The sequence below is a fragment of the Penicillium chrysogenum genome (assembly GCF_028827035.1).
Source record: "Penicillium chrysogenum strain IBT 35668 chromosome Unknown utg000004l_segment0_segment0, whole genome shotgun sequence".
Classification (NCBI taxonomy): domain Eukaryota; kingdom Fungi; phylum Ascomycota; class Eurotiomycetes; order Eurotiales; family Aspergillaceae; genus Penicillium; species Penicillium chrysogenum.
In genome coordinates, this window is record NW_026622752.1 from 3729130 (window position 1) to 3753053 (window position 23924).

The 23924-nt window shown below is 49.6% G+C and overlaps 8 protein-coding genes across 8 annotated transcripts; 6 read left to right on the top strand and 2 right to left on the bottom strand.

Annotated features, from left to right (window-relative positions):
- Nucleotides 1–98: 98 nt before the first annotated feature.
- N7489_007371 (uncharacterized protein) lies at nt 99–1310 on the top strand (the record flags this gene model as incomplete). The annotated part of the gene is made up of 1 exon (XM_056713121.1): nt 99–1310. One exon carries the CDS (start codon nt 99–101, stop codon nt 1308–1310), a length of 1212 nt encoding a protein of 403 aa, XP_056566836.1.
- A 461-nt stretch (nt 1311–1771) lies between these two features.
- N7489_007372 (putative DUF21 and CBS domain protein (Mam3)) lies at nt 1772–6156 on the top strand (the record flags this gene model as incomplete). The annotated part of the gene is made up of 4 exons (XM_056713122.1): nt 1772–1908; nt 2098–3469; nt 3599–4063; nt 4138–6156. 4 exons carry the CDS (start codon nt 1772–1774, stop codon nt 6154–6156), a joined length of 3993 nt encoding a protein of 1330 aa, XP_056566837.1.
- A 773-nt stretch (nt 6157–6929) lies between these two features.
- N7489_007373 (putative C2H2 finger domain protein) lies at nt 6930–8486 on the bottom strand (the record flags this gene model as incomplete). Its single annotated transcript, XM_056713123.1, has 3 exons — nt 6930–6947; nt 7001–8189; nt 8290–8486. The coding sequence occupies 3 exons, from the start codon at nt 8484–8486 to the stop codon at nt 6930–6932; spliced, it is 1404 nt and encodes a 467-aa protein (XP_056566838.1).
- A 496-nt stretch (nt 8487–8982) lies between these two features.
- Nucleotides 8983–13131, top strand: N7489_007374 (HECT domain protein; the record flags this gene model as incomplete). The annotated part of the gene is made up of 3 exons (XM_056713124.1): nt 8983–9185; nt 9257–12950; nt 13009–13131. 3 exons carry the CDS (start codon nt 8983–8985, stop codon nt 13129–13131), a joined length of 4020 nt encoding a protein of 1339 aa, XP_056566839.1.
- A 732-nt stretch (nt 13132–13863) lies between these two features.
- On the top strand, nt 13864–14720 carry N7489_007375 (uncharacterized protein; the record flags this gene model as incomplete). Its single annotated transcript, XM_056713125.1, has 3 exons — nt 13864–14127; nt 14208–14370; nt 14431–14720. 3 exons carry the CDS (start codon nt 13864–13866, stop codon nt 14718–14720), a joined length of 717 nt encoding a protein of 238 aa, XP_056566840.1.
- A 1972-nt stretch (nt 14721–16692) lies between these two features.
- N7489_007376 (uncharacterized protein) lies at nt 16693–17039 on the bottom strand (the record flags this gene model as incomplete). The annotated part of the gene is made up of 3 exons (XM_056713126.1): nt 16693–16899; nt 16921–16948; nt 17011–17039. The coding sequence occupies 3 exons, from the start codon at nt 17037–17039 to the stop codon at nt 16693–16695; spliced, it is 264 nt and encodes an 87-aa protein (XP_056566841.1).
- An 814-nt stretch (nt 17040–17853) lies between these two features.
- N7489_007377 (uncharacterized protein) lies at nt 17854–19599 on the top strand (the record flags this gene model as incomplete). Its single annotated transcript, XM_056713127.1, has 2 exons — nt 17854–17875; nt 17972–19599. The coding sequence occupies 2 exons, from the start codon at nt 17854–17856 to the stop codon at nt 19597–19599; spliced, it is 1650 nt and encodes a 549-aa protein (XP_056566842.1).
- A 1816-nt stretch (nt 19600–21415) lies between these two features.
- Nucleotides 21416–22873, top strand: N7489_007378 (phosphotransferase family protein; the record flags this gene model as incomplete). Its single annotated transcript, XM_056713128.1, has 2 exons — nt 21416–22055; nt 22125–22873. 2 exons carry the CDS (start codon nt 21416–21418, stop codon nt 22871–22873), a joined length of 1389 nt encoding a protein of 462 aa, XP_056566843.1.
- Nucleotides 22874–23924: the final 1051 nt, after the last annotated feature.

Genomic DNA, 23924 nt, shown 5'->3' on the forward strand with positions numbered 1-23924 from the left:
CTCACCTCTCTCACCTTTCAACTTCATTTTATTATTCTTGTTCTTTTTCGGTTAGATATTACAACCCAGCGCTTGACAGTCTCATCAACAGACACACGATGAGAATCATCTCGGTCAACACATACATTGTCCGCGGTACTCGCCCCGACTGGAGGCACAACCCCAACAGAAGGCCCAGATCCGACCAGGGACTTAGCTGTCTGGTGCGCATCGAAACTGAGACGGGCGTTGTTGGGTGGGGGGAAGGACTATGGCTCACCTCACTGGGTGGGGGTTCACAAAAAGTTCGCGAGATCGTGGACACAGTTTTCGGCCCCGTCATCATTGGGCGTGACCCCACTGCGCCAATGGATATCTGGAAAGAGCTCCAAACCCTCGCGGCTTCCACCTTTCATCATGGTTCGACATACGACAGGCGAATAGCACCCATCGCTGCGATCAGCGCAATTGATATTGCGCTGTGGGATATTACTGGGAAGGCCAAAGGACAGCCAGTCCACAAGCTACTGAGCAATGTTGTCCGATCCAAGATAAAGGTCTGTGTGGACGTCTCACTTGCCCATGATTGGGAACAACGCTTTTCCTCCGATTCCGCCTGGCAGCCAGGCTCCTTTTCTGTTCCACAACCAGAGGCGCAGTTTCTGCTCGATCGAGGCTTTGATACCTTCGAGATCTCAATTCGTGGGCCACTTGAAAGAAGTATGCGAACTGTCCGAGCTATTCGTGGCGGATTTGGCCCGCAGGCAAGCATTGTCGTGAAGAACCATACTATGGGGGCACCAGCGGAAGAGTTAGTTGGGGCAATGTCAACCGCAAGAGTTTCACTTTTGGTTGATGACCCGGAGAATTACTCTGAAGACAGCCCAAGACTCTCGGCGCCTCTGGCCTGGGGCGAACGGGAATCGAGCGGAAAGGAGCTTTGCGATGGCATGGCTAGAGGCGACGTTGACATCCTTCAACCGAACATCACCATTTGTGGGGGCTTTACTGCTTTACTTCGAATCCTAACTATTGCTGAATCCCATGATGTGCTTGTTATGCCATGCTGCCCAATGCGCCACGGCTCAGGGATTGCTCTGGCGGCTACGATCCAGGCTGCTGCCGCTGTTCCGTGGATGTCAATGGAGGCCGGCCAAGAACCAAACCCAAAAGAGCCCATGATCAGTCTTTCGACGGATGTTTTGGACATGCGGAACCGATTCCTCGTTGAAAATATTGACGGTTCGGGTGGATATCTCCATGTATCCGAAAGCCCGGGCTTGGGATCAACTGTTGACGAGCAAGCCTTGAGCCGATTGACCATTCAATGAAAGCATTACTTTCCGGTCAAAATGGGCCTGGTTCAGTGGTAAAAAAGGGCCAGGGGTGATAGTGAGAACGGCCGTGTTCCAAGGTTGGCAAGCTTTGTGCAAGGTTCGTGACGTCGGGCCGATAGTCCCGTCGGGTCATGCATGTATGTACCCCACACGGGCCGCAAAGCTTAATCTATTGAATCTACAACTCCACAATAATCCACAATGTAGATGCCTAGGTAGTATAGTATGTATGCTATTGTATCAAAAGACCATTGATTGGTACTATTCTATTTGTTTGTTTTGAGGGGGATGCCTGAAGGCTGACTTGTTTGAATGGGTCAGTAAGGAAGGAACGTAACGCGTAGGACTGCTCTGAAAACTTCAACCTCCGGTTTTGTTTTCTCTTCCTTTTTCTTTTCTTCTTTCTTCCCATCTTCGTACCATCCAAAGCTTTTTTTGTTTTGAAATCTTGAAGAATGACCCTGTCTACTCTTGTTTTCTTCTTGTCGTTCGCGGCCATGGCCGCATACTACTATGACGAGCTCTTCTACCTAGTTGGAAGTGTTGTCGTCGGAGCCACCGTGTTTGTGGTGGGGACATGCTATTTTAGCAGGTAAGTTTACGAGGTTTCGTCCCTCCTATGTCCCTTCCGGCCAACGTGTGGGTCATGTCTCATGACACCAAAAAAGTTGGCAAAAATGCCTTGCCAAAATTCCATCCAGATACCCGTCCAGATACCCACTCAGATACCCACCCAGATACCCAGGATACCCTGTGAAGTATTCAGGCTAACACAGAATAGTCCCCGTGCATGGCTCTTTGGTCTGCTGCAAGCAGCAGCAGCAGCCTTGTTGGCCGAAGCCTCTGTGGCTGTGGCCGAAGCCACTGAGGCTTCGGCCGAAGAAATTAATCAGATGAGAGCCAAGGTGGGGTCTTTGGAGCAGCAGCTCCGTGGCACGGAGGCACAGGTTCGTGATTCCGAGATACACCGGGAGAACGAGAAGAAACGCCATGAAAGGAAGGTCCGAGACATGAACTCCCAACTGGCGACAGTCTCCCGGCGTATCAAGGAATCCCTGCTCGCGAAGGATCGGGCCCTCGTCGAGTGCCGCCAGTGGCGGCGCAAGTTCGAGGACCTGGAAGACCTACAGCAGCAGGCCCTGGAAAATCCCGTTCGCGGGAAGGGACGTCCTCGTTGGGCCCCGGCCAAAAAATACGGAGTTCGGAAGGTGGAACGTGGTCGGCCGGGCAAGAAGTTGACTGCCATTGCGCAGGTGGCGATTGTCAATGCGGCGTGGGAGTCGAAGCAGGTCAGATTCGAGAGCTATGTGGCCCGCACATCTGACCAGCTTGAGACTCTTCGCGCCGCCGTCACCGCGCTCAGCAAGGAGAACGCATCCCTCCTCCGCAAGCAGCAGACCCAGGCGCCTCACGACATCCCCCATGAGCTGGCCCAGCAGCAAGTGCAGGATGCCGTGCAGAGCACAATGGTGTTTGCTGACAAGGAGCATTGGAAGCGTATCAATTTGCTGGAGCAGGCTCACCAAGAGAAGCTGATGGCAGCCAAGGCCGACTACGAGCGGAGATTGGCGAATACAACAGCGGAACTCGAGGCAGAGGCGGCAAACGCTGTGCTGGCCGAGAGGCTTGACACGACCTTGGAAATGGGCAACAAAGAGAAAGCCCTGGAAAAAGACATCGCTGCCAAGGAAGCGAACCTGGTCCAGCTGCGGGCCGCCAATGCTAAGAGTGCCGCTGACCTACGGGTCAAGGAGGAAGAGTTACGAAGAGAAACTGCCGAGGTTGCCAAGCTTAAACGAGTGAGCGGCGATCATGAAAAGGCCGGCAAGAGACTGCAAAATAAGTACAAGAAGCTGCAGTCTACGAACCGCACTCTTGTGCGTGAGAAGAAACGCCTTGAGCGTGAGAAGAAGGACCTTGAAGAGGAAACTGAAGACCTTGCCCAGGATATTCAAAACCTTCTGAAGGAAATTGAAGAACGTGGTGAGGAAATTAAAGAGCTCGAAAAGGAAAACGAAGACCAGCGTGAGGCCATCGACGACCTTGCCGGCTATAATGAGCAGTCAATACAACTGGCTGAAAATGTGGAAGGCACAAACATCCAGCTTCGCCAAGAGCTGGCAGATTTCCGAACGGCCGACATCAACCGGGCGGTGGGAAACTTTGAGCTCGACGCTGATTAAGCAGCCGTCCCGGCCTGCCGACCTCCAATCTCCAATCTCCAATCTCCGGCATCCTGCTGGTTGGTTGCTCACTCTGTCCTCCGCCCAGTGCTTCCTCAGGTCTTCTACCCTTTCCAAGGTCCCTTCTCCCTCTCGTTCCTTCCTCCTTGTTGTCTTCGTCTATTTCCCCATCCCCCTTCCATCTGCCCCAGGACCCCATCTGCCCCATCTGTCCCATCTGTCCCATCTGTGATTTGCCCCTCCCGGCCGCGACCGACGGTCATTACCCTTACATCACAGCATGTCCCGTTGATCACTCATACTCTTATGAATTCTTCATCATACCGCTCGTTTGCCGCTCGGCCATTGATGCTGAGTCTGGCCAAGCTTCTCCTACTCGCCATATCGCAAGTTCCTTTCACCACTGCTGCGCCTATCTTCTCACCACTTTTTCTGTCATCCCGCGACACAGAACCACCGAAGGAACCGAGCGATCCGAGTTTATGGCTTTACTTGGGGTTTTCAGCTGCCCTTGTTTTGAGCGGCGGCGCATTTGCGGGTCTTACGATTGCCTTGATGGGACAGGTCAGTTTTCTTCCAATCCGGCTAAAAACTCCCCGATGAACCATGCTGACATACATGATTATTTCGTCGTACAGGATGAAGTTTATCTCCAAGTCATCAAGACATCCGGCGAAGGACACGAAAGAAAAAATGCTACCAGCGTTCTCAATCTCTTGAACCATGGAAAGCATTGGGTTCTTGTCACCCTCCTCCTTAGCAATGTTATCACAAACGAAACCTTACCCATCGTCCTTGACCGAACACTCGGTGGTGGTTGGCCGGCGGTGCTAGGGAGCACCGCTTTGATTGTCATCTTCGGTGAGATTGTTCCACAGTCCATTTGCGTTCGTTACGGTCTTCCCATCGGTGCCTGGATGGCACCTTGCGTCTTGGTCTTGATGTATATCATGTCCCCAGTCGCCTGGCCAATCGCAAAATTGCTGGATAGGCTCCTCGGAGAGGACCATGGTACCATCTACAAAAAGGCCGGATTGAAAACGCTGGTCACACTCCACAAGACCTTGGGCGAAGCCGGAGAGCAACTCAACTCTGATGAAGTGACCATTATCAGTGCAGTTCTCGACCTCAAAGAGAAGTCGGTCGGCAGCATCATGACACCAATGGAAGATGTCTTCACTATGTCTGCCGACACTGTCTTGGACGAACGCACGATGGACCACATTCTTTCCCAAGGATATTCCCGCATTCCCATCCACGCTCCTGAGAATCCGATGAATTTTGTTGGCATGCTCCTTGTCAAGATGCTCATTACATACGACCCGGAAGACTGCAAACGGGTCCGCGATTTTGCTTTGGCTACACTTCCTGAAACACGCCCTGAAACGAGCTGTCTGGATATTGTCAATTTCTTCCAAGAGGGCAAGTCCCATATGGTTCTTGTCTCTGAATATCCTAGTGAGGATCGTGGCGCTCTTGGAGTTGTCACCCTGGAAGATGTTATTGAAGAACTGATCGGAGAAGAAATCATCGACGAATCCGACGTCTTCATTGATGTCCACAAAGCCATCCGACGAATGACACCTGCCCCCAAGTCTCGTGTTGCCAAAGGCAAGATCGTCGAAGAGCCTCCTTTGAATGCCTCTATTATCACCGATGGCGACTTGATTGACGTGGATCCCACGCAACCCTCATCTCTCCCCAAGCCTTCTGATTTGATTCGACGCCGCAGTTCCGTGGAAACACCTCTTCCCCGCTTCCAACTTCGCAAAACTAATACCGACATCAATCCCGACGCACCAAATGAAAGTGTCACACAAGTCGGCACCACAGATGAGATTCGAGAACACCTAAAACATCTTGGGCCCTCGAACCTGGCCAGTAGGCCGCGCCAAACCCGTTACCATGCCGTCAAGATCAAGCGTAACAGCACCTCTCCGTCCCGTTCCGCACAAACCGACTTTGAGTCCGGACAAAGCACCTCCGACTCCCAAAGGCTCATACCTTCTTCCACTGGACACCAAGGTGGCATAGGCGCGGGCTTGCTCAACTCCGCTGGCACAGACGCCAAAGATGGTGCACATGCTCTCAAACTTGGCTACGGCACCATGGCTTCAAATGACAGTGTGAGCAAAGGCACCGGTGCTCAGCAATACAAAGACCTTCCCCAAGTCTCCATTCCCGAGGCTGTCCGTGAGGAACGTGAAGACCAACCGCGTTCTGGGTCGACGCGGGCGGCCAGTAGTGTTGCCTTACGCGACGATTCCGAAAACCAACCGCGTTCTGGGTCGACGCGGAAGGCTAGTAGTGACGAAGGCAGTGTTGAATCGTCTGGTACACCAGGCTTTATCTACCACCACCGCGGACCGGCGCGCAGTGGAAGCATCACAGAACAGGTCGTGGATGTCAACGGTATTCGCAAAGTTGTCCTTCATGCAAATTGCACCAGCTCTTCAGAAGGTGAAACCCATCCATCCGGCCATCATCACCATCGTGAACACCACCCTACCGATCGTTCAGTCCATGATACCGACGACGCAAAATCAGAAAACCCCGACGGCGGCCACACAAAATCCAAAAAGAAGCGCCGCCGAAAGAAGCATGGCAAAACTTCGAAGTCTGATGACGGCCCCTCAGAGGACCAGCCGTTACTTTGATGAGCCGTTAGTTAGTTCAATGAAAAGACATTCCTACTACCACAATTATTGTGTTTGCATTGCTTTGTAACTGTATATGCCAACTATGAAGCCAAAAACACCTTAATTCGCGTGTGAATTTGATATACCGCGCGAACTCTTTATAGGCAGGTAAATTTCAGTGACAGGTCTTCTAGTCTATCTTGGAAAGCAATGTTATATTTAGATGCGACGTAGGTGGGGATATCGATCTCAGAATAGGCCAACATACAGGCGGTTACAGCTACATAACAACATCAATTGATGCCTCAAGACACAGATATTGAGCACATTTGCTTTGGTTTTATGAGACTATATACATGAACGCTATTTCCAAATTCCCCCAGATAACAGGAAGAGATGACGAGACAATGACGACAGCTGTAAAAAAAGGTATATGCAACATGTAATCGCTATCCATAAGACGTCCGTCATAAAGTTGTCCAATGTTCCGTGAGGCCTCGTTAAAACCGACCGGGTTAAAAAACTCTTTTGAGAAAATGGCCCGGCTCGGAAAGAGTACCTCACTTGGTTGTTTCGGTGCTGAATCGAAGGGCTTGCAAAAGCCCGAGGGTTGCCAAAAAGTCGAGCAGCTCGTGGCACGGGAGGAACGAGCGTACAAGCCTGAGAGCTGCGATGGTTGTCGGTGTATTGCGGGTATTGGCGAATGTTTCGTTGGTGACATCGAAAAGACGATGCCGTGAATGAAAACTGGTCGATTGGTATGATTTCCCGTTGGTGCTGTGATGAAGCGATCATTGCAGAAGGGGATCCTAGTGGGGAAATTAGCTTTGCAAAAGTAAAGAAGAGTAGATGTCGAACATACCCGGTAGTGCTTCTGGTGATTGTTGGCTCTTTGGACGCGGGCAACGTAGCGGTTCTCTTGGCGAAGGGCACGAGTTCTCTCGCGGCGCTCGGCAGTGAGAGCAGCTTCCTTTTGTTCTTCAGTGGCTTTAATCAGGCCCATGCCACCGTTGGCACGAGTGGTAAGAGCGCGGTGATGGCTGGTGCGGCCGCGGGGCTGTTCTTCCTCGATTTCTCCGTTCGCAATGGCAAGCTGGCGGGCAGCTCGTTCAGCGGCTGTGGGGTATTTGTGGAGATTTTGTCTGTAGTATTTGGCAAGTGAACGATGACCGACACTCTTTCCAGATGGGAGGTGGAGCTCGTAGTCTGCCTCGTAGGCACCTGCTGCGTTTCGGTATGAGTCGAGATCGTCCTCGTCGATGGAGGAGGCGGAACTCTCGGTTTCCCAACCTTGGTCGTCTCCATCGTCGTTCACCTTGACGCCGCCGCTCTCGGCAGTCGATTCATCCTCATCATCAGAGTAGGTGCTCCGGAAATCGTAGTATTGACCGATTTCAACTTGCTCTTCTTCGGACTCGAAAGCAATCATGCAGTGGCTCTTGTCGCGCATGTGGGTTTGGATGGCTTGTGCATCGTTCTTGATGGCGTGGCAGTAAAGGCACTCAAAGTTTTCGGTAATTTTTCGGTAGAGATAATTCACGAGGCCATCGAGATCCGCCAAATATTTTTGCTCGGGGATGAACATGCCGTGGTCGATGCGCATGTGGTCCACGTTGGTGTGAATATCAGTTGAGTCGGTTTTGCAGAAGAGGCAGCGAGACGGCAAGAACTCGTCTTTTTTGATATCAGATTCCATATCCTCATCTTCTTCTTCATCAATGGTAGCAGTCTTGAGGCCCTCGGTGACCTTGCTGACGTCATTGTCGGGCTTGGTCACGGGCTCGCCGAGAGAGAAAGCGGAACTCTGGACGGAGGCAGCATCTCCATCTTTACGTAGGCTAGCCGCACGTTGCTTGTGCTTTGAGCTGTTGATGTGATTTCGGTACGAGTTTTCGCTGTAGAATGCCTTGTTGCAAGTATGGCAAGTGTTTTCATACGACGCCTTGGCGGCGGCCTCGTTGGATGTAGCTTTGGCGGCAAGAACTTTTTCGTTGAAAGTTTCGAGGGTGACTGGTGGCAGGGAAGCGATACGACGCTTCATGTTATATAGACTAGGTCAAATCAGCTTAGGAAGTCGACCAAAGAAAGACAAAAACAAAACAAAACGACTTAAAAAAAAAAAAAAAAAAGAAAAAGAAATTCAAGACTTACTGCCAGTCTTTGCGCATATGATCTCTCTGCGCATCGCTGCGTTGGAAAGCGACAAGACAGGTGTTGCAAGTGTATTGCAGCGAGGCTGCGTCTTGGTTGGTCGACGACATATCGGTGGTTTTTTGAGAGTCGTGGGTGGTTGAAAGGACGGGCTTTCCCTGTGGATTGTGGGATGAATATTTGTAGGCGGGGTACATATGAAGGCTCTGCCTTGGCCCGATTTCAATGATTTTTTTGATAATCTGAATGTAGATTGATGATCAAAGTAAATGAAAGTGATGAGACCCAGATGGATGTAAAGGAGAAGAATCTTCGCAAGGAAATGGGCCTGCGACTGAGTCTTTATGCACTCGATAGGCTTGTCCGGAGTTGATCTCTGAATGTTTCTTATCGACTAAGCCCCTCTGAAAATGGTACTAGTACTATTCCGGTAAGCGTGGGTATCGTAAACGGCTTAGTAACCCGCAAAAAGGCTGTTGGGCTGAGTAACCCAAGGTCCGCCGGATTATTTGACTTCCGAGACCTCCGACCCTAAAAGTGGATATAATTCGCCTGAGGCATCATGGTCTTACTACGTTATCGGGTGAGCTAGTCTTGGTCGCATTCATTCAACGCGTGAAAACGAGAACGTCACTAGCCCGCATCCTCGCATACAACTGTCCTCGCACCGTCAGATATGCTACTCTATTGAAAATGACAAGGCCCCGCGGAGGTTCCATCGACGACCCAGGCATCGCGCGATCCCCCGGCGGGCGAACTGACAGTTATCGGTCAAAGCTTCCACCAAACGCACCGGATGCGCTCACGCAGAATACTATTGAGGTATCCGACCCCTCAAAAGTGTTACCACAGTATCGCGATGATCGAAGGCGAAAGTTCAACGGCTTAGTGCGCAGGTGAGTGGAACTCCAAACGCTGGGCTTCGACCTCCTAGCAACGAATGACACTAATTGGTTTGGCGGAAAAGGTACAAAGCTCAACTGCTTCACGGCTGTGACGATCCAGGATGTAGAACCTCCACATGTGCCAGTCATCGCCGAAGACTCAGTGAAGGTCCATATCGTCGATACACGGAACTGAGTGCCAGGACCCTGGCATGCTACCTCGCCAGCTTGGACGACCCGGAGACCGGTTTATGTCTGAATGTGCCTAAGCCTCCACCGCAATTGACAGCAGAAGATTACCATCGGATTTCCCTGCGCCGAACCCGTACACTTGAAGCACAGACCGCAGCCGCCAACAGGTCGCCAAGACCGGAACAGTACGATGAATACCACCCAGCCGGCGACGCTTCCAAGCCTTCGCAAAATAGATCAGCCATGCCTAAAGTGAAAGAAGAGAGTTCTTCGTCCCAAACTCGTACTGGTAGCAGCTATATTCGGGATCTCGACCATACTGCGGAGCAACAACTAAAAGACCCCAAGTCTTTTACCCAGAACCTCTTTGATACAATCTCACTCCGTATGGTCGAATGGCTTCCCCTTCGCCGTGCTCCGGATACGTTGGAGCCAAAGTCCGAAGCGTCTGCACCGGGAGCCGCAAACCATCCGTCTACTGCTGAGAAGCACCACTGCCATGCCGATAAAGCTCCAGGCAGCGATCTCAAAATTCCAGGAGGTTCCACACTTGTGAGCCAGCCTGGCTCTCAACCTCGTACCCCTTCATCTCGAACACCAGCATCTCAAACCTCCGCGGTCGAGCTCAAGTTTCAGAACCAACACGTCAAACGACTATCAGTCTCCGAGATTGACCATTGGCGCCAGAGTCCACGTTCAAGCCTTGACAATAAAAAGAAACCTGAGTTTAATAAGAAGCTCCCAGTGACTTCCTCTGATGAGTTTGTTAGCTTACCCTCACCACCAGCGTTAAAGCACCGTCCGCAAAAGCACCGCGGAAGAATTGGCGACGTCGATTCAGTTCCTCTGAAGGAACACCGGAAAAGCCCACGACGTGTCTCCTGGGATAGCCAGAAGCTGCTGGGTGAGATATCTCCTATCAATAGTAAGAGGAGCAGGGAGCCGATGCCTCCTCTTCGCCCTCTCCCTCCTTCGGTTACCCACTCTCCCAGTGAGCGCAAAACAAAGCAAGCTCCTGTTCAAAAATTGCCAGACATGATCCCGCTCGCTCAGACGGTCACTCATCTTACCCCTGAGATCATCGATGGTCTGTCACAGGTCATGATTGGATCTGCGGAAGATGCTGATTGCTGGGAGGAAGAACTTGATCGTATCCAGTGTGCTGGCAGCTTTGAACAGCCGGATTGGCGTTTTGCAACTATGCGTCAGCGTAAAGTATTTCCGTTCATTGCTCAAAGTGCGTTTTTCGTGTTTAGCAGCCCCAGTCAGATTTTGCGCTCCTTTAGTAGCGAGTCAACAGATATGACCGGGGCTCCGTTCAGTCGCCTGGATGTTTCCCGTCTGCGTTTGTCGCTGCAGCGCCTATTTACGATTTGCCCATGGGATATTGCACTAGATAGCCTATGGAGCTCTCTGGACAAGCTCTTTGTTCCCCCGCGGGGGTTTACCTCTTCTGGACGGCCATCCCGCCGATCATCTCGCAGTTCGACCATGACAGGACCTGCGGCCCCTCCGGTCGTCCCCCGACGTATCTCTGAATCTGCGAGTGAAGATCATCTGTCGGATCCCGATGCCGCCTACATTGCCACGATTGCCTTGTTCGCTTTGGTCAGCTTTGTACCTAAAATTGACCTGGGGACTTGGAAAGCAGTGGTTCGCATGCGTGCCGCTGGGTCTGTAGCTTCGTTGTCGGACCTGCGCAAGCTGCCTGCGAAGAATGCGCAGCAAGCTATCGAGGTGACGGACAGGTTCGAGCATGAGTTAGGTCTCCGCCTCATTAATCGCCTTGTGCGGGCTCTCACTGCACGACTGGCGTACCATGAAATCTCCAAGGCTCGCCAAGGGTACAGTCTAGACGTACCAAAGCAACGGAGAGTCAGCGTGCTGGACCGCGTGGTTGACTATCTTAGTGAGCACCACATCGCTCATACCGCTGGAAGCGATGAGCCTGCTGGGTCCATTAGCCCAGCCTCCCTCATTGTTGAGTGGCTTAGGACTCTTTTCCTGCGTGAATGGGACGGTAATCCTGAGATGGCTCGTAGCAGCCCAGCCGGTGGTGCCATTCAGATTCTAGCCTCAATGTACAAGGAACGGACTAGATTGGGTCTTTTGCCCGAAGACTTCCATACACCTCTTCTCACGGAGCGGCTAGATCCATTGGATATGCCTGTGGCATGGGTTGGAGGCCTCCCCAACAACCGAACCATGCATCTCCTATCATATCCCTTCCTTTTCCCTCCGCCTTCTCTCGTGATTTACTTCCGTGCTTTGAACTACTCTGCCATGACAAAGTCCTATGAAGCTGCTATGACCACCACGAGACATGTCACTCAGACTGCCTTCGGCGCTATTCGAGTTTCCGATGATCCTCGGCTCCTCACCCGTATGAAAACATCTATGTCCACTTATCTTGTTCTCGTTATCCGCCGAGACGATATTCTCTCCGACGCCTTGAGCCAATTATGGCGCCGAGAAAAGCGAGAACTGATGCGACCCCTGAAGGTGCAAATGGGCATGGATGAAGGAGAAGAAGGGCTTGACCATGGTGGTGTCCAACAAGAGTTCTTCCGTTTGCTAATGGGTCAAGCATTTGACCCATCGTATGGCATGTTCACAGTTGATACTCGACACCGCGTGTCTTGGTTCCAACCGTGCTCGTTGGAGCCTCTCTACAAGTTCGAGCTTATCGGTCTGTTGATGTCTATTGCAATTTACAACGGCCTGACCCTCCCCGTGAATCTTCCCACTGCCTTCTACCGCAAAATGTTGGGCCTGAAGGTGAAGCATCTGGACCACATTCGAGACGGGTGGCCGGAGCTTAGTCAAGGGCTCGACACATTATTGGCGTGGAAAGATGGTGATGTCGGCGATATTTTCACAAGGACTTACGAGTTCAGCTTCGAAGCCTTTGGAAGTATAGAGACAATCGATATGCAGAAGGTCAGTCGTGATGCGGCGTGGCCTCTTGCCAGCAAAACCAAAGTCACCGCTCCGGCTCCTATGGCGGGCTCCAGTGCCTGGATCGATGTGCCAACTTACTGTGACCCTGTGATATCGAGATCACCAACCCCCACAGCAGTCGAGGAGGCTGCCGATGTCATGTCCTGTGAACCTGCCTCAGACCCAACCGCCAAACCAATGCCTGAGTCCATATCACTTCAGTCCCCTCTACCCCCAGCGGAGGAGGCTGCTCTTGTGACCAATAAAAATCGACATCAGTTTGTCAAGGATTACATCTTCTGGCTCACAGACAAATCGATTCGACCACAGTTCGAAGCCTTCCAGAGGGGGTTCAACACATGCCTGGACCGATCGGCACTGTCCATCTTCTCCCCGGAAGCCCTGAAAACCGTGGTAGAAGGCATTCAATCGATTGACGTAGAAGAGCTTGAGAACCATACGCGGTACGAGGGTGGATTTGGTCCTGATCATCGTGTCATTCGTGACTTCTGGGATATTATCCGGGAATACCCTAATGAAAAGAGGGCCCAGTTACTTGAATTCGTCACTGCTAGTGACCGTGTTCCCGTCAACGGGATATCAAGCATTATGTTTGTAATCCAGAAAAACGGCGTTGGAGACTTGGTGAGTCCACTTTCTATAACCTCCATAATACGGACTGTCATACTGATTGTTCTTCTAGCGTCTCCCTACCAGCTTGACGTGTTTCGGACGTTTGCTTTTGCCAGAGTATTCGTCAAAGACGACCTTGGCGCAGAAGCTTGACAAGGCTCTCGAAAATGCCCAAGGATTCGGCGTTGCATAAAAGGTTCTAAGGTTGTCAGATTCCATTGTTTGCCTACACATACCCATTTGTTCTATATTTCATTGATGTGAAATTCTCACATGGTGCAAATAGCATATTTCTCATGAAGTACTCGGTCTTTTATTAGGCATCTATAGAGGTTTAGACAAATCACAGTTTATAGATCTCCATCGGACTCCAATGCAGGGCTGTGGTTCGCTTGATGATGTGGCGCTCCGCAAATTTATACCAAATCGGACTTCAGGGGTCCGGGAGTTTATGACTCTTAACATTTACTTCCCTGAATTGGATATATCTGTCTCTCTTACATATCTGTCAATTACATTTCAAGTGAATTCCTTTTGGGAGCAAAATACTCTGTAAGTCAACCCGAGAGTACCCCCGTGGGCCCCTTACTCAAGCCACCGCTATCACCCCACGTCCCGCGATAAGCACTTTCAGCGTCTTTCAATATTTGCAACTCCTACAAGGCTCTAACCTCAAATCTATCAGTTTACCTCCGACACTCTCTTGAACACTGAACATGGCTCCAATTATCCACTGCGTCCGCCACGCCCAAGTATGTCCATATCGTGACAATGTCGCAGCCACTCCCTGAGCCTCGACAATTGGTTCGCAACATGGCTCTTCTCTGCTCAGTCAATCTAATGGACAATCACAGGGCCTGCACAATGTGTCCACCGCAAACCACATCATCCAAGATCCCGTCCTCACCGACCTTGGCCACGAGCAATGCCAAACACTGCGCGCGAACTTCCCCCGCCATCCCAATATCGACCTGGTGACCGCCTCCCCCTCCGTCGCACAATCTACACTGCGCTCGAGAGCTTTGCGCCGGTCTTCGAGTCAAATCCGGACTTGAAAATTATCGCCCTGCCTGATATTCAGGAGACCTCGGACGTTCCATGTGATACTGGCAGCGATCCTTCTGTTCTGAAGGAGGAATTCAAGACGGGAGTTGATCTGGATCTCGTGCAAGATGGGTGGAACAACAAGGTAGGTTTCTCACCTTTTTGTAAACCGGGGGTTTCCTCGACAGTATCAGCACATGGTGTACTCACATTTGTCTCAAAAAGCTATCCGGTCGCTACGAGCCGACCAACAAAGCCCTCAAAGAACGCGCTCGTGCAGCCCGTCGCTGGCTGAAAGCACGCCCGGAGAAGGAGATTGTCATGGTCACGCACGGCGGTTTCCTGCACTATTTCACTGAAGACTGGGAAGACAGCAGCCAGTTCCAGGGTATGTGTTGACCTACGATTGGGGGAAATCATACGCTAACGCCGCTTTCCATTCTCGCAGGCACCGGCTGGTCCAATACCGAGTACCGCACTTTCGCTTTCAGCGAGGAGATACACACAGAGGATCTGGAGGGATACACTCTGGATGGTGATAATGCCTCACTTGAGGAGACGCTTGACTCACGGCAGCGCCGGGGTAAGACTGGACCTATGCCTAGCCGGGAGGAACAGAAGATACTGTATAAGAAGGGCACCCAGGGCTGGGATGACCAGGGACTGCAGATGAGCACTGCTGAACGGGAGGCGGCTAAGGTTACTGAAGGTGAGGAGGTCAATGGCGTCCGGGTATGAACTGGGCAGTGAACAAGAATCTGCTTTGATGGACATTGCTATTGTACTTTTCGGTCGTCACATTCCAGCCTTGGAAGGTTTTGCGACGGGTTACAATGATAGAGCCAGTATATACATAGATCGGACATAAACCAAAAATAATTCCTTAAATGTTCCAACAAGGCTTTTTATTCCATTGTTGCTTTCTTGGCCCCAGTTCCCTCGGTCCTTGGGCCCCTTGAGTTATTTTAACCCTCGGTGGCTGTTTCAGCGGACAATAGAACAAAGCTAGCATGCGCTGTATCGAGGCCTTCATTGTCGAGTCTTTCACCCGTTCTAAGTATTCTTTATCTTCGGTTGTGGACAATGACCTTCTTCAACCTTGAAACATGATAAAACACTTTGTCATAGCCTCGACAAGGATGTCGACAAAGGACTTGTATGGAACAACTATAAGCTGGGCTACCCTTTGTCTTGGATCTGATTGTCTATATAATGGATCTTGGGCCCCACGCTTTTGATCTCATCAGCAGAGCAGTCCAGCTCAAGACAGAGCTCAACGCCTGTCTTCACCTACTATATATATATGGACTGCGAATCTTTCGCTGAGTACCTTCCCATTCACTTGCAGGATAGACACTAACACTTCTACCTAGGACCATTTACATACCGATATCATATCTTCTTATATCACAGTTGGGAGCCCACCCGCAAGATGATCGTTGCTAACTTATACCATAACAAACTAGGGCATTGTGGCATACGACGACGAGTACCGATTCGAACATCATTTACTACCTGTCTACGGCTAAGTCCTTTGATATCCCACCCCTCGCCCCTTTACCTCCCTTACTAACGAGATCCAGAGATTATCACACCATATATTGTCCCATTCGAGTATACATTTTCATATATCATGCCACATTAGGTAGGTCATTCCGGATGCACAGAAAGATACTAACCGACTGAATTAGATTCTACGTGAAGATATTCCCCAAATACGGATGCAGATAACAACCCTGGAACTGAATGGCTAAGTCATTCATTACTCTTTTGGCAGCATGGATTCATACTAATGAAGCATAGGCCCTTCGACATTCTTTATTCGTACATCATCACATAGATCCCCTACCAAGCAGCTAAGTTATTCTCCGCCCTCATTTCACTAATCAGAATAATAACAGGTACATCTCGACGACATGTCCACAACATGCTGAGGCCAGCGATTAGCCGCATAGTGAGCTACTATTACTACTCTCCTTCCCTGTGACTTGGATCGAGTACTAACGCATCTAGATTGGACTTAGTCTTTTGTTTAAAATATCACAAATTGTACCTTTCGAGCAGCTAGGTCATTCCCTTCCAAAGTTGAGCCCCCATTATGACTAATTTGGATTTTACAGGCAGCCATATGTTAGTAGGCCACCGGCACTAGCTTTATTAATTCAACAGCTCAGTGACTTATCACATTGTTTTCTAAGAAGACTACCTATCATATACTCGCCGAGAAGCTAAGTTATCCCTGTTAAAGGGCCATTGTGGCTAACTTGTACCATATAGACGCCCAGGAATGCTTCCTATGACCAGCTCAATTATTATGCAAGCTAACTGATTATATTAGTATCTTATATTGCTATCTCCGTGCATTCGTACTAATTCAATCACTATAATTGTACGTCAACTAATTGCTTATGGATTATTTCAAAGGGTTCTCGAGCTCAAACACAGCTAAGTCGTTCTCTTGACCCTCTATGCTAACATAAATTAGGCTACACCTCGATGAATTAAGATAACAAATATAACACTACGTACCTTAATGTTCTATGACCAAGTACGCATATAAGCCCTACTCTCCTCTATATTCGGGCCCAGTCCTAATCGAATCGCAGTATGGACATTCCCCTAAGGGAAGCGCTTACATGGCCACAAAATGATCTGTCCTAGAAAACTGCGAGAGTTAGACTGGTGACAACCATGTTTCATAGAATAACGATCAAAGGTCGTCATCAATATCATCAAACCTGTTGTCGTCTGGGTCTCCCCAGAAATGCTCCGGATCATCTTGGCCCTTCCACTCCTTCAAAGTGAATCCGGGAATACGAGGATTAACGCCTTCGATCATCTTCAGTCCTGGGAGTTTGACGTCCTTCTCTCGCGCGAGTTGCTCTTTCTGGCCATCGACATCCAGATTAGACTCGTACTGTAGTTACGGATCACCCACGCCTTCTCCGCGTCCGTAAATCGTGAGACTCAAGGGTAGATGGGATATTATCAACCAGATTGAAAGATTTCGAGTCAATGCGGTCCTTACCACCTCCTGTGCCACGAGCTAGATAGCATAGTGTATGATCCGCAATACTAAGATGTTTGAGTTGTGGAAAACCTTTCAAGGAGACGCGCTTCGGTAGAGTCTATGTGTCTTTGTAGCGCTGTGGATACTTCTCTTGACCAATCTGCAATCCGTGGTTTTTCTGATTCTTCACATCACATAGAACATGTATTCCACGAGTCTGCTGCGACAGGGATATGGCGCCGTATACAGAAGGTTTGTTGGTCACGTTGAGCAGAAAGCAGCACTTTACGAGGGAGACCTTGCAAGTACAGCATTTTTGCTTCTAGAGCGAGACTGCGTCGCATCAAGAGGAGAGACATATCGGGAGGGCAAGCCAAAGAAAGGAGAGAAAGTGAAATGGCCAGGTCTTGGCGCGAGGATTGAGATACCCTGTGAATTCATATATTCGACCTGTGTTGGTATTTGACATCTTCCTGTCCTCAGTTCTATGCCCTCTTTCTATTCTTTTAATTAGGGTTACCTGTTTTGTATCTATGGATATCCATATCCATAGCAGCGACAGTTTGTAAGCTATGTAGGCAGTTACCTAGGTAGACTCCGGATGTCATGCATATATGTGCAGAATACCGATGCCTAACATTTCCACGTAAAGCTTGATCCTGGATATCATTTCCAAGGTGTTTTAATGTTGGTGCCTTCAATTGGGGTACGAATCAGCGGGATAAGGCCTTCTATTTTTAGGTGTCGATCACGAAAGTCCCGTGGCGCAGACTTCACCCCGGAGCACATATAACTTCAATGTTCCCCATATAACCAACTGGGTCTCTTGCTGAATTGTAAATTGACACTCCAGATGACAAGATGATCGATGAAAACTTACCCAGTACGTTGTAAGGACTAACGTAGCCTCGTCTTTTTTCCCCTAGCGCAGGCTACGTCATCGCCGGCTTTCAAGATTATCATACTGACTGCGCGACAGCGTTCTTCCTGAAGAACAACTCAAAACAGCCTCAGATCAGCACGATATACCATAGTCAACATGGCAATGACCCCGAACCTGCTTACTCCTTGCGCACGCTTGACCCCGCCTCCTCAACATCGCAAAACCGCTACGGAGTCGCGCTGTACGACCCTTACGTGCCAGACGTCGTCTACGGCGAGGTCGCTGTAGCTCCAGATTGGACCCAACCGAGTCTGTCGGCAGACGCAATACGAGCAAATGGCGGCTCAGTACCGGCCCCAGAACCCATCCTCCCTACCGAGTTCACCATCCAACTCTACAACCCCGACCAACAGATCACAGTGAAATATCGTACCAAGTCGTGGAACAAACCAGCCCGGTGGGAATTTGAGATGCCGCAAAAGACATTCCGGGTTCCGTCCTCTTCAACGCTAGACCAGACACAGATCGATCCCTCTCTCGCAGACGTTACTCCGAAGTTGAGATTCAGCTGGCGCAAGGATGGAAAGCTGTCAAAGGATTTGACATGTCTGTTACACGGCAAAACATCAACGATCCCCGACACACGCACAAAGAGCCGTGAGCCAGATATCACGGTCGCTCTATTTCAGGGACTGAAGGAGCTGACTCTTTACGAGCCCAATCTCTACCGCGTCGAGATGGAGGATTTCAAGGGGTTGGAGGTTGTACTGCTCCTGGCTACTGTTGCAATTCGAGATATTTTCTTCGGACCTGCTAAGGAGGCTTTCCATATTACCCCCGGTGGGCCGAACCAAGCTCGCAAACCAGTAGGGGCAACTGCAACCGCAGCGACGGCCACAGCCAATGATCCCAGACTTGATCGGAAGAGCCCACAGACACGACCTTCTGGGCCATCAATGAGTGGAAAGCCATCGCCGCCTCGTCTCAGCATCCCGAGCTCCTCATCTCCGGGCCCACAGGAGAGGAAGCGACAGGACGAACTTGCAAGACAGGAAGAGGAGCGACGATCCCAGGAGGTTCTCGCCGCAGAACAAAAAGCACGGCGGCAACGGGAAGCAGAAGTCGAAAAAGAAACCAAACGCCTGCAACAATTATACGGGAAGGAAGAAGAGCAAGCACGAAAGCAACGACATACTCCTCCATCTTCCAGGCCGTACCTTCCGCCCCGACATACCGGACCCCAACCTTCCCACCAATACTCTCAATCCTCATTCCAACTTTCTTCTCAACCCGCAGCCCGTCCATCCCATCAACAATATCCCCACGGCGCCAACGGCCCGTACCTCCAGGGGCGCATGGATCCCCGAGCCCAATCCTCCACCCACCTCATGCAGTCGCGACCACAACCACGTCCGCAACCTCGACCACAGTCTACCGTTGGGTTCCACCAACATCCTACCAGCAGTGGTGCTCTCCCGGCATCGAGGCCGACGCCTCAAATTCAGACGAAAAAGAGTAGTTTCTTTGGGTTCCGGCGCCACAAGGAGGAAAACAATGCTACCAAGCTTGAAAAAAGAGGAGTTCTATGTTCTGATCATCTATACCCTGGCGTTTTTCTTTTATTTTCCCCTCGTGGCATTTCATGGTGGTTACATTTTGTCCTCGACCATCTCATGCAGCCCTGGAGCTGCACAGCGATTACATTTTCATTGCAGTACACATGACATATCCTGTTCCTCAAATTTGAAACCGGGTAAATTGGCGGTATATGAGAATAGTCATCTTATGTAGTGCCTGGAGGACGGCAAATGGTTGACCGCAGGCTAGGGAGTACATACATCTCGAAGCATACATTTAGTAAAGCTGCATGATTTCACATATGTCCGCATCACCATGGTATTCAGCGGACAAATAAACCCATACAGTCATTTTGTGATTCCATTTTTAGGACGCCTCGTTGACTCAAGTCGAAGGATTTCCTATATTTGCAAGTCTGCTGGTTCAACATCTGACACCACAGACTGGCGAAGGAGCCCCTCATTGTGCTCCATCAGGACTTAGTCGTCGTCCTCCAGTCTGGCCATTGAGTCAGACCACCCTGCTTCAACAAAAATTGTCGGCCACTTCACATCTCCTCTAGATGCTTCGTTCAGGTCCTCGATCTCCTCGAGACATATAACCCCTCGTCTACACCAAACAAAGAACCAAACAAATGGGGTGGTCGACAGATCCAGCAAGGATGATCACAAGATCATAGGCTGAGGCCTACAACAACATCCAGGGATGGGATTCTCCGATAATGAGATGAGGGAAAATGCGTTGGAAACACGGTCGTTTCACAGCGTACAGCCAACTGAAAGACTAAACTTCAAAGTCTTTAAGAACGGCCAGTCTTCCCAGAGAACGTACGGAAGCACGTCGATCTGCATCGCTCCCAAAATCCCCTATGGTGGCCCACGAAATTCTGGCAAAGTTTCTCTCAATCCCAATCTACATTACCTCTGATAATGATTCACTGGTGGGTATACTCTCCCACAGGATATGTTTCTGTGCTCATGCCATCGAGGCGTCCTCATTCGATTCACTCGGGCCTCCATTCCTACACGTTTTGATCGAGTCTGCGAAAAATTCAATACCAACGTCTACGCAAGTTTGCTAGCAGATCTTCGCTGCAGCCCTAAAAGCCTACCTGTGTTGGGTTTCGTCGTGACCTGCTTGAGAACCATGAAAGCTCTAACGCAATGTCAATTGGGCGACCTTGTGCTAACCACGCCCTTTCCGTCCTCCATTCACCAATCTGCCTCCAAGCTCCACATGCCTTCGGTGAAATAAGTGAAGTAACGAGTGTTTACCCTCTAGCCATGTTCGAAATGCTATCGAGCTATCTATATATTCTTGGCACTTCATATGAGATGTGCTCGCAGCCAGCATTTGCGCGTGGACGACGTCGCTCTATCAAAATTGTTGAATTTCAGCTACAACATAGAATTCGTCTACGCTGCGGGTACGCACTTTTGACAATGAACGGAGAACTTGTCCACAATTTTAGAGAATAGGATAGTTAGGGCATAGCAAGTTTGTAGCCGAGTAAGGGCATATTGCACACGAATACAAGAATAAGAGTGTCTATTTTGAGCATTCTAATGCAGCAGTCTGTCACGACACGCACTATATATATCGGAGCCTGGAATATCTGAGCGTTACGCTCAGATATAGTGGTCTTTTGGCCTAGTGTGTAACTCGCCATGGGCAGGTTGTAACACAGTCCTCTTGTTGGAATAAAAAACGGCATTATTCCACTAGACCAACACAAAAACCAAGGTTAATATAGATGGCCTAATGGGGGCCATATCCCAGTCTGACACTATCCTTTATATAACTACCTAGATATTGATTTTTGGTGGGATGGAGTAGCGGTGTGCGCAGATACTATATAAGCACCATGTTTCAACGACAAATAGAGTCTTCAAACCTACCGTCACTTTTCACTCAACTCACTAGGCTATTTCATTTACTTTTATAAGTCAAGTTCCTTCAACAATGGACTATAATCAAGGTCTTGATATCTCACACCAGGTCCAAGAAGACGTTTGGGTCGACGAGATCAATAAATTTCGAATAAACGGGCGTCTTTGCGAATGGGTAGCTGGCTTTCACCCCAAACAAATTCCCTGCCAGCTGGATGGTGGCTTCTTGAATGGCTCGTACAATGTCGGTCAAAAGGTTCTCTTTGAGAACGGTACTACATGGTTACTCCGTTTCCCTCGCGTGAAGAGCATTTGCCCTAAGTACGCCGATGAAAAGGTAGTTATGGAAGTGGAGGCCCTTTCTCTCATCCGCGAAAAGACAAGTGTTCCTGTTCCAGATGTCAAAGCCTGGGGTCTTGCTGATAGCAATCCTTTGGGTCTTGGCCCTTTCATCTTGATGGACTTCATCGACGGGGTTTGTCTGAATAACGTATTCACTGGAGGTGACTCCAGGCTACTCAAAAAGGAAATTCCAGACAGTGACCTCGAGATTGTGTACCGACAGATAGCGAACTTCATGTTACAAATTTTCGAGATCAATTTTGACCGAATCGGAAGTTTGCCCACGCCAAGGACTGGTTACTCTGCGCCTACCTGCCCGCTGACATGGAAGATACAAGAAATTGCACAGACTGGGGGAGTCCACACTTTTGGTACGTCTTAGTACGTGGTACCTCTAGAATCCTTCAGTTTCTTACTTTTACTAATAAAGGTGTTTAAAGGCGATCGAACTAAGGGTTTCTCGACAACCATGGCGTACTTCCAGTACGTTATTGACCAAGACTGGCAACAACTTCGGTATCAACCGAATTCAATCGCTGGCGAACTAGATGCTACCGCCAAATATGCTTCACTAAGTATTCTGGAATCATTAATACCCCGCTTTGTGAATGTGGCGTATGAAAAGGGGCCTTTTAAACTTATATGCGATGATTTCGGCCCAGCAAATATGATCGTGAAAAGCGAGAAAGACCTTACAATTGTCGGGGTTGTGGACCTTGAGTGGGTGTATGCGGGACCGGCGCAGTTATTCGGTTCAGCTCCTTGGTGGCTTCTTCATGACCGACCGGTTAATGAAGAGTGGGATTTCAAGGATGGCAACCCTCCCGAAGCCACCAAGCGATATTTCAATTGTCTTGACATTTTTAAAGAAGCTTTGGCAAAGGAAGAGGCGAAGATGCCTAGACAGCCAGGCACGAAACTCTCAGAGCTTGTCAAATGGTCCGAGGATTCAGGAGCTATGTGGTTTCATATGCTCCTATCTAGTGGATTCTTCGACTCCCCCAGTTTCCCTTGCATGCAGCTACGGCAATACATAAGTGATCAGTGGTGGAGAGAACGTGTCAATGAGTTGGAAGTCAAACCGGAGGTGAAACACTTTGTGGCTGACAAGCTCCAAGACTTGGATGCGTATGACAAAAATCTCGATGAATTGAGGGGCTTAAAGACTGTCTGGATCGTGGCGAGATGACGAGGGATGACTTTATTGTGGCTGTCGATGGATTTCCTTCGAGTTCAAAATGCCGCCATATCGTTGAATAATCGTTGCATGGGTGAACCCTAGCATATCTACCCATATGATGTGGAATGGGAAAACTTCTTATTGGTTGCAGCTGATTGATTCAGCTACTAAGGAACCATATGCGTGGTTCAACATCAGACTGGAGGTTCTTCCTAATCTGTTACTGCCTCGGCATAGGCTATCTTCCTGCCTGGTTGCAGCATGCGACACCAAGATCTTGTTCCTTGTTACAAGAATAAAAGCTGCACGAGGTAGCGCAGAGCAGCCGGTGTAACTTCCGTGCCATGGTATAATCGTAATGAGTCATAGGCGCCTTTTTATATACAAGGAGGGCAACCCCTACGAACTATATATGAACAAGCGAGCATCACGAAAAGAGCAGTGGGTCGATAGACCACAGCCAGCCAGCCGTCACCACACCAATTACGTTGAGTAGTACCCAAGAAGTTCCTCTCGGGGGCTCAATGGGAAGATGCGAAGAGAGAAAATGGGAACCTATATATACAATTGCCCTAAAAGGGCAAGTTAGAAATATTTTGGCCCGTATGACTTTGCATTTGTCTACTTGTATGCCTGTGGATTCTGGGCTAAAAGTTCTACTATATATAATCATGTGAGCTGCCTGAAGGGAAACCTGAAAAAAATAGCTGAATGATATTCAAGATTGTTGGCATCGCTTTTGAGACATTAAAATACAGAGTGGTCATTCAAAATATGTGCACCAGAGGCTTGAATTCTCGGGCGTCACACCAAGGCTGTCTATGATGTTGGTATAGTGTGCTAATCGGGTATTGAGAAAGTTGCCGTAAGTTCAAACAAAACGCAGCCCTGGGATCAACACTGCACCAGGCCACACAGCGCCTAATTGCACATGGGCAATAGAGGTCGCCAATGAGATTGGCACTTGTAGTCGGCAATGGTTCAGCCAGAAGCGGACAGCTGTGTCAGCAAGTAGGCTCTACCCAATGAGTGGAAGGCGGAAAGGCCAAGAGCATCATGC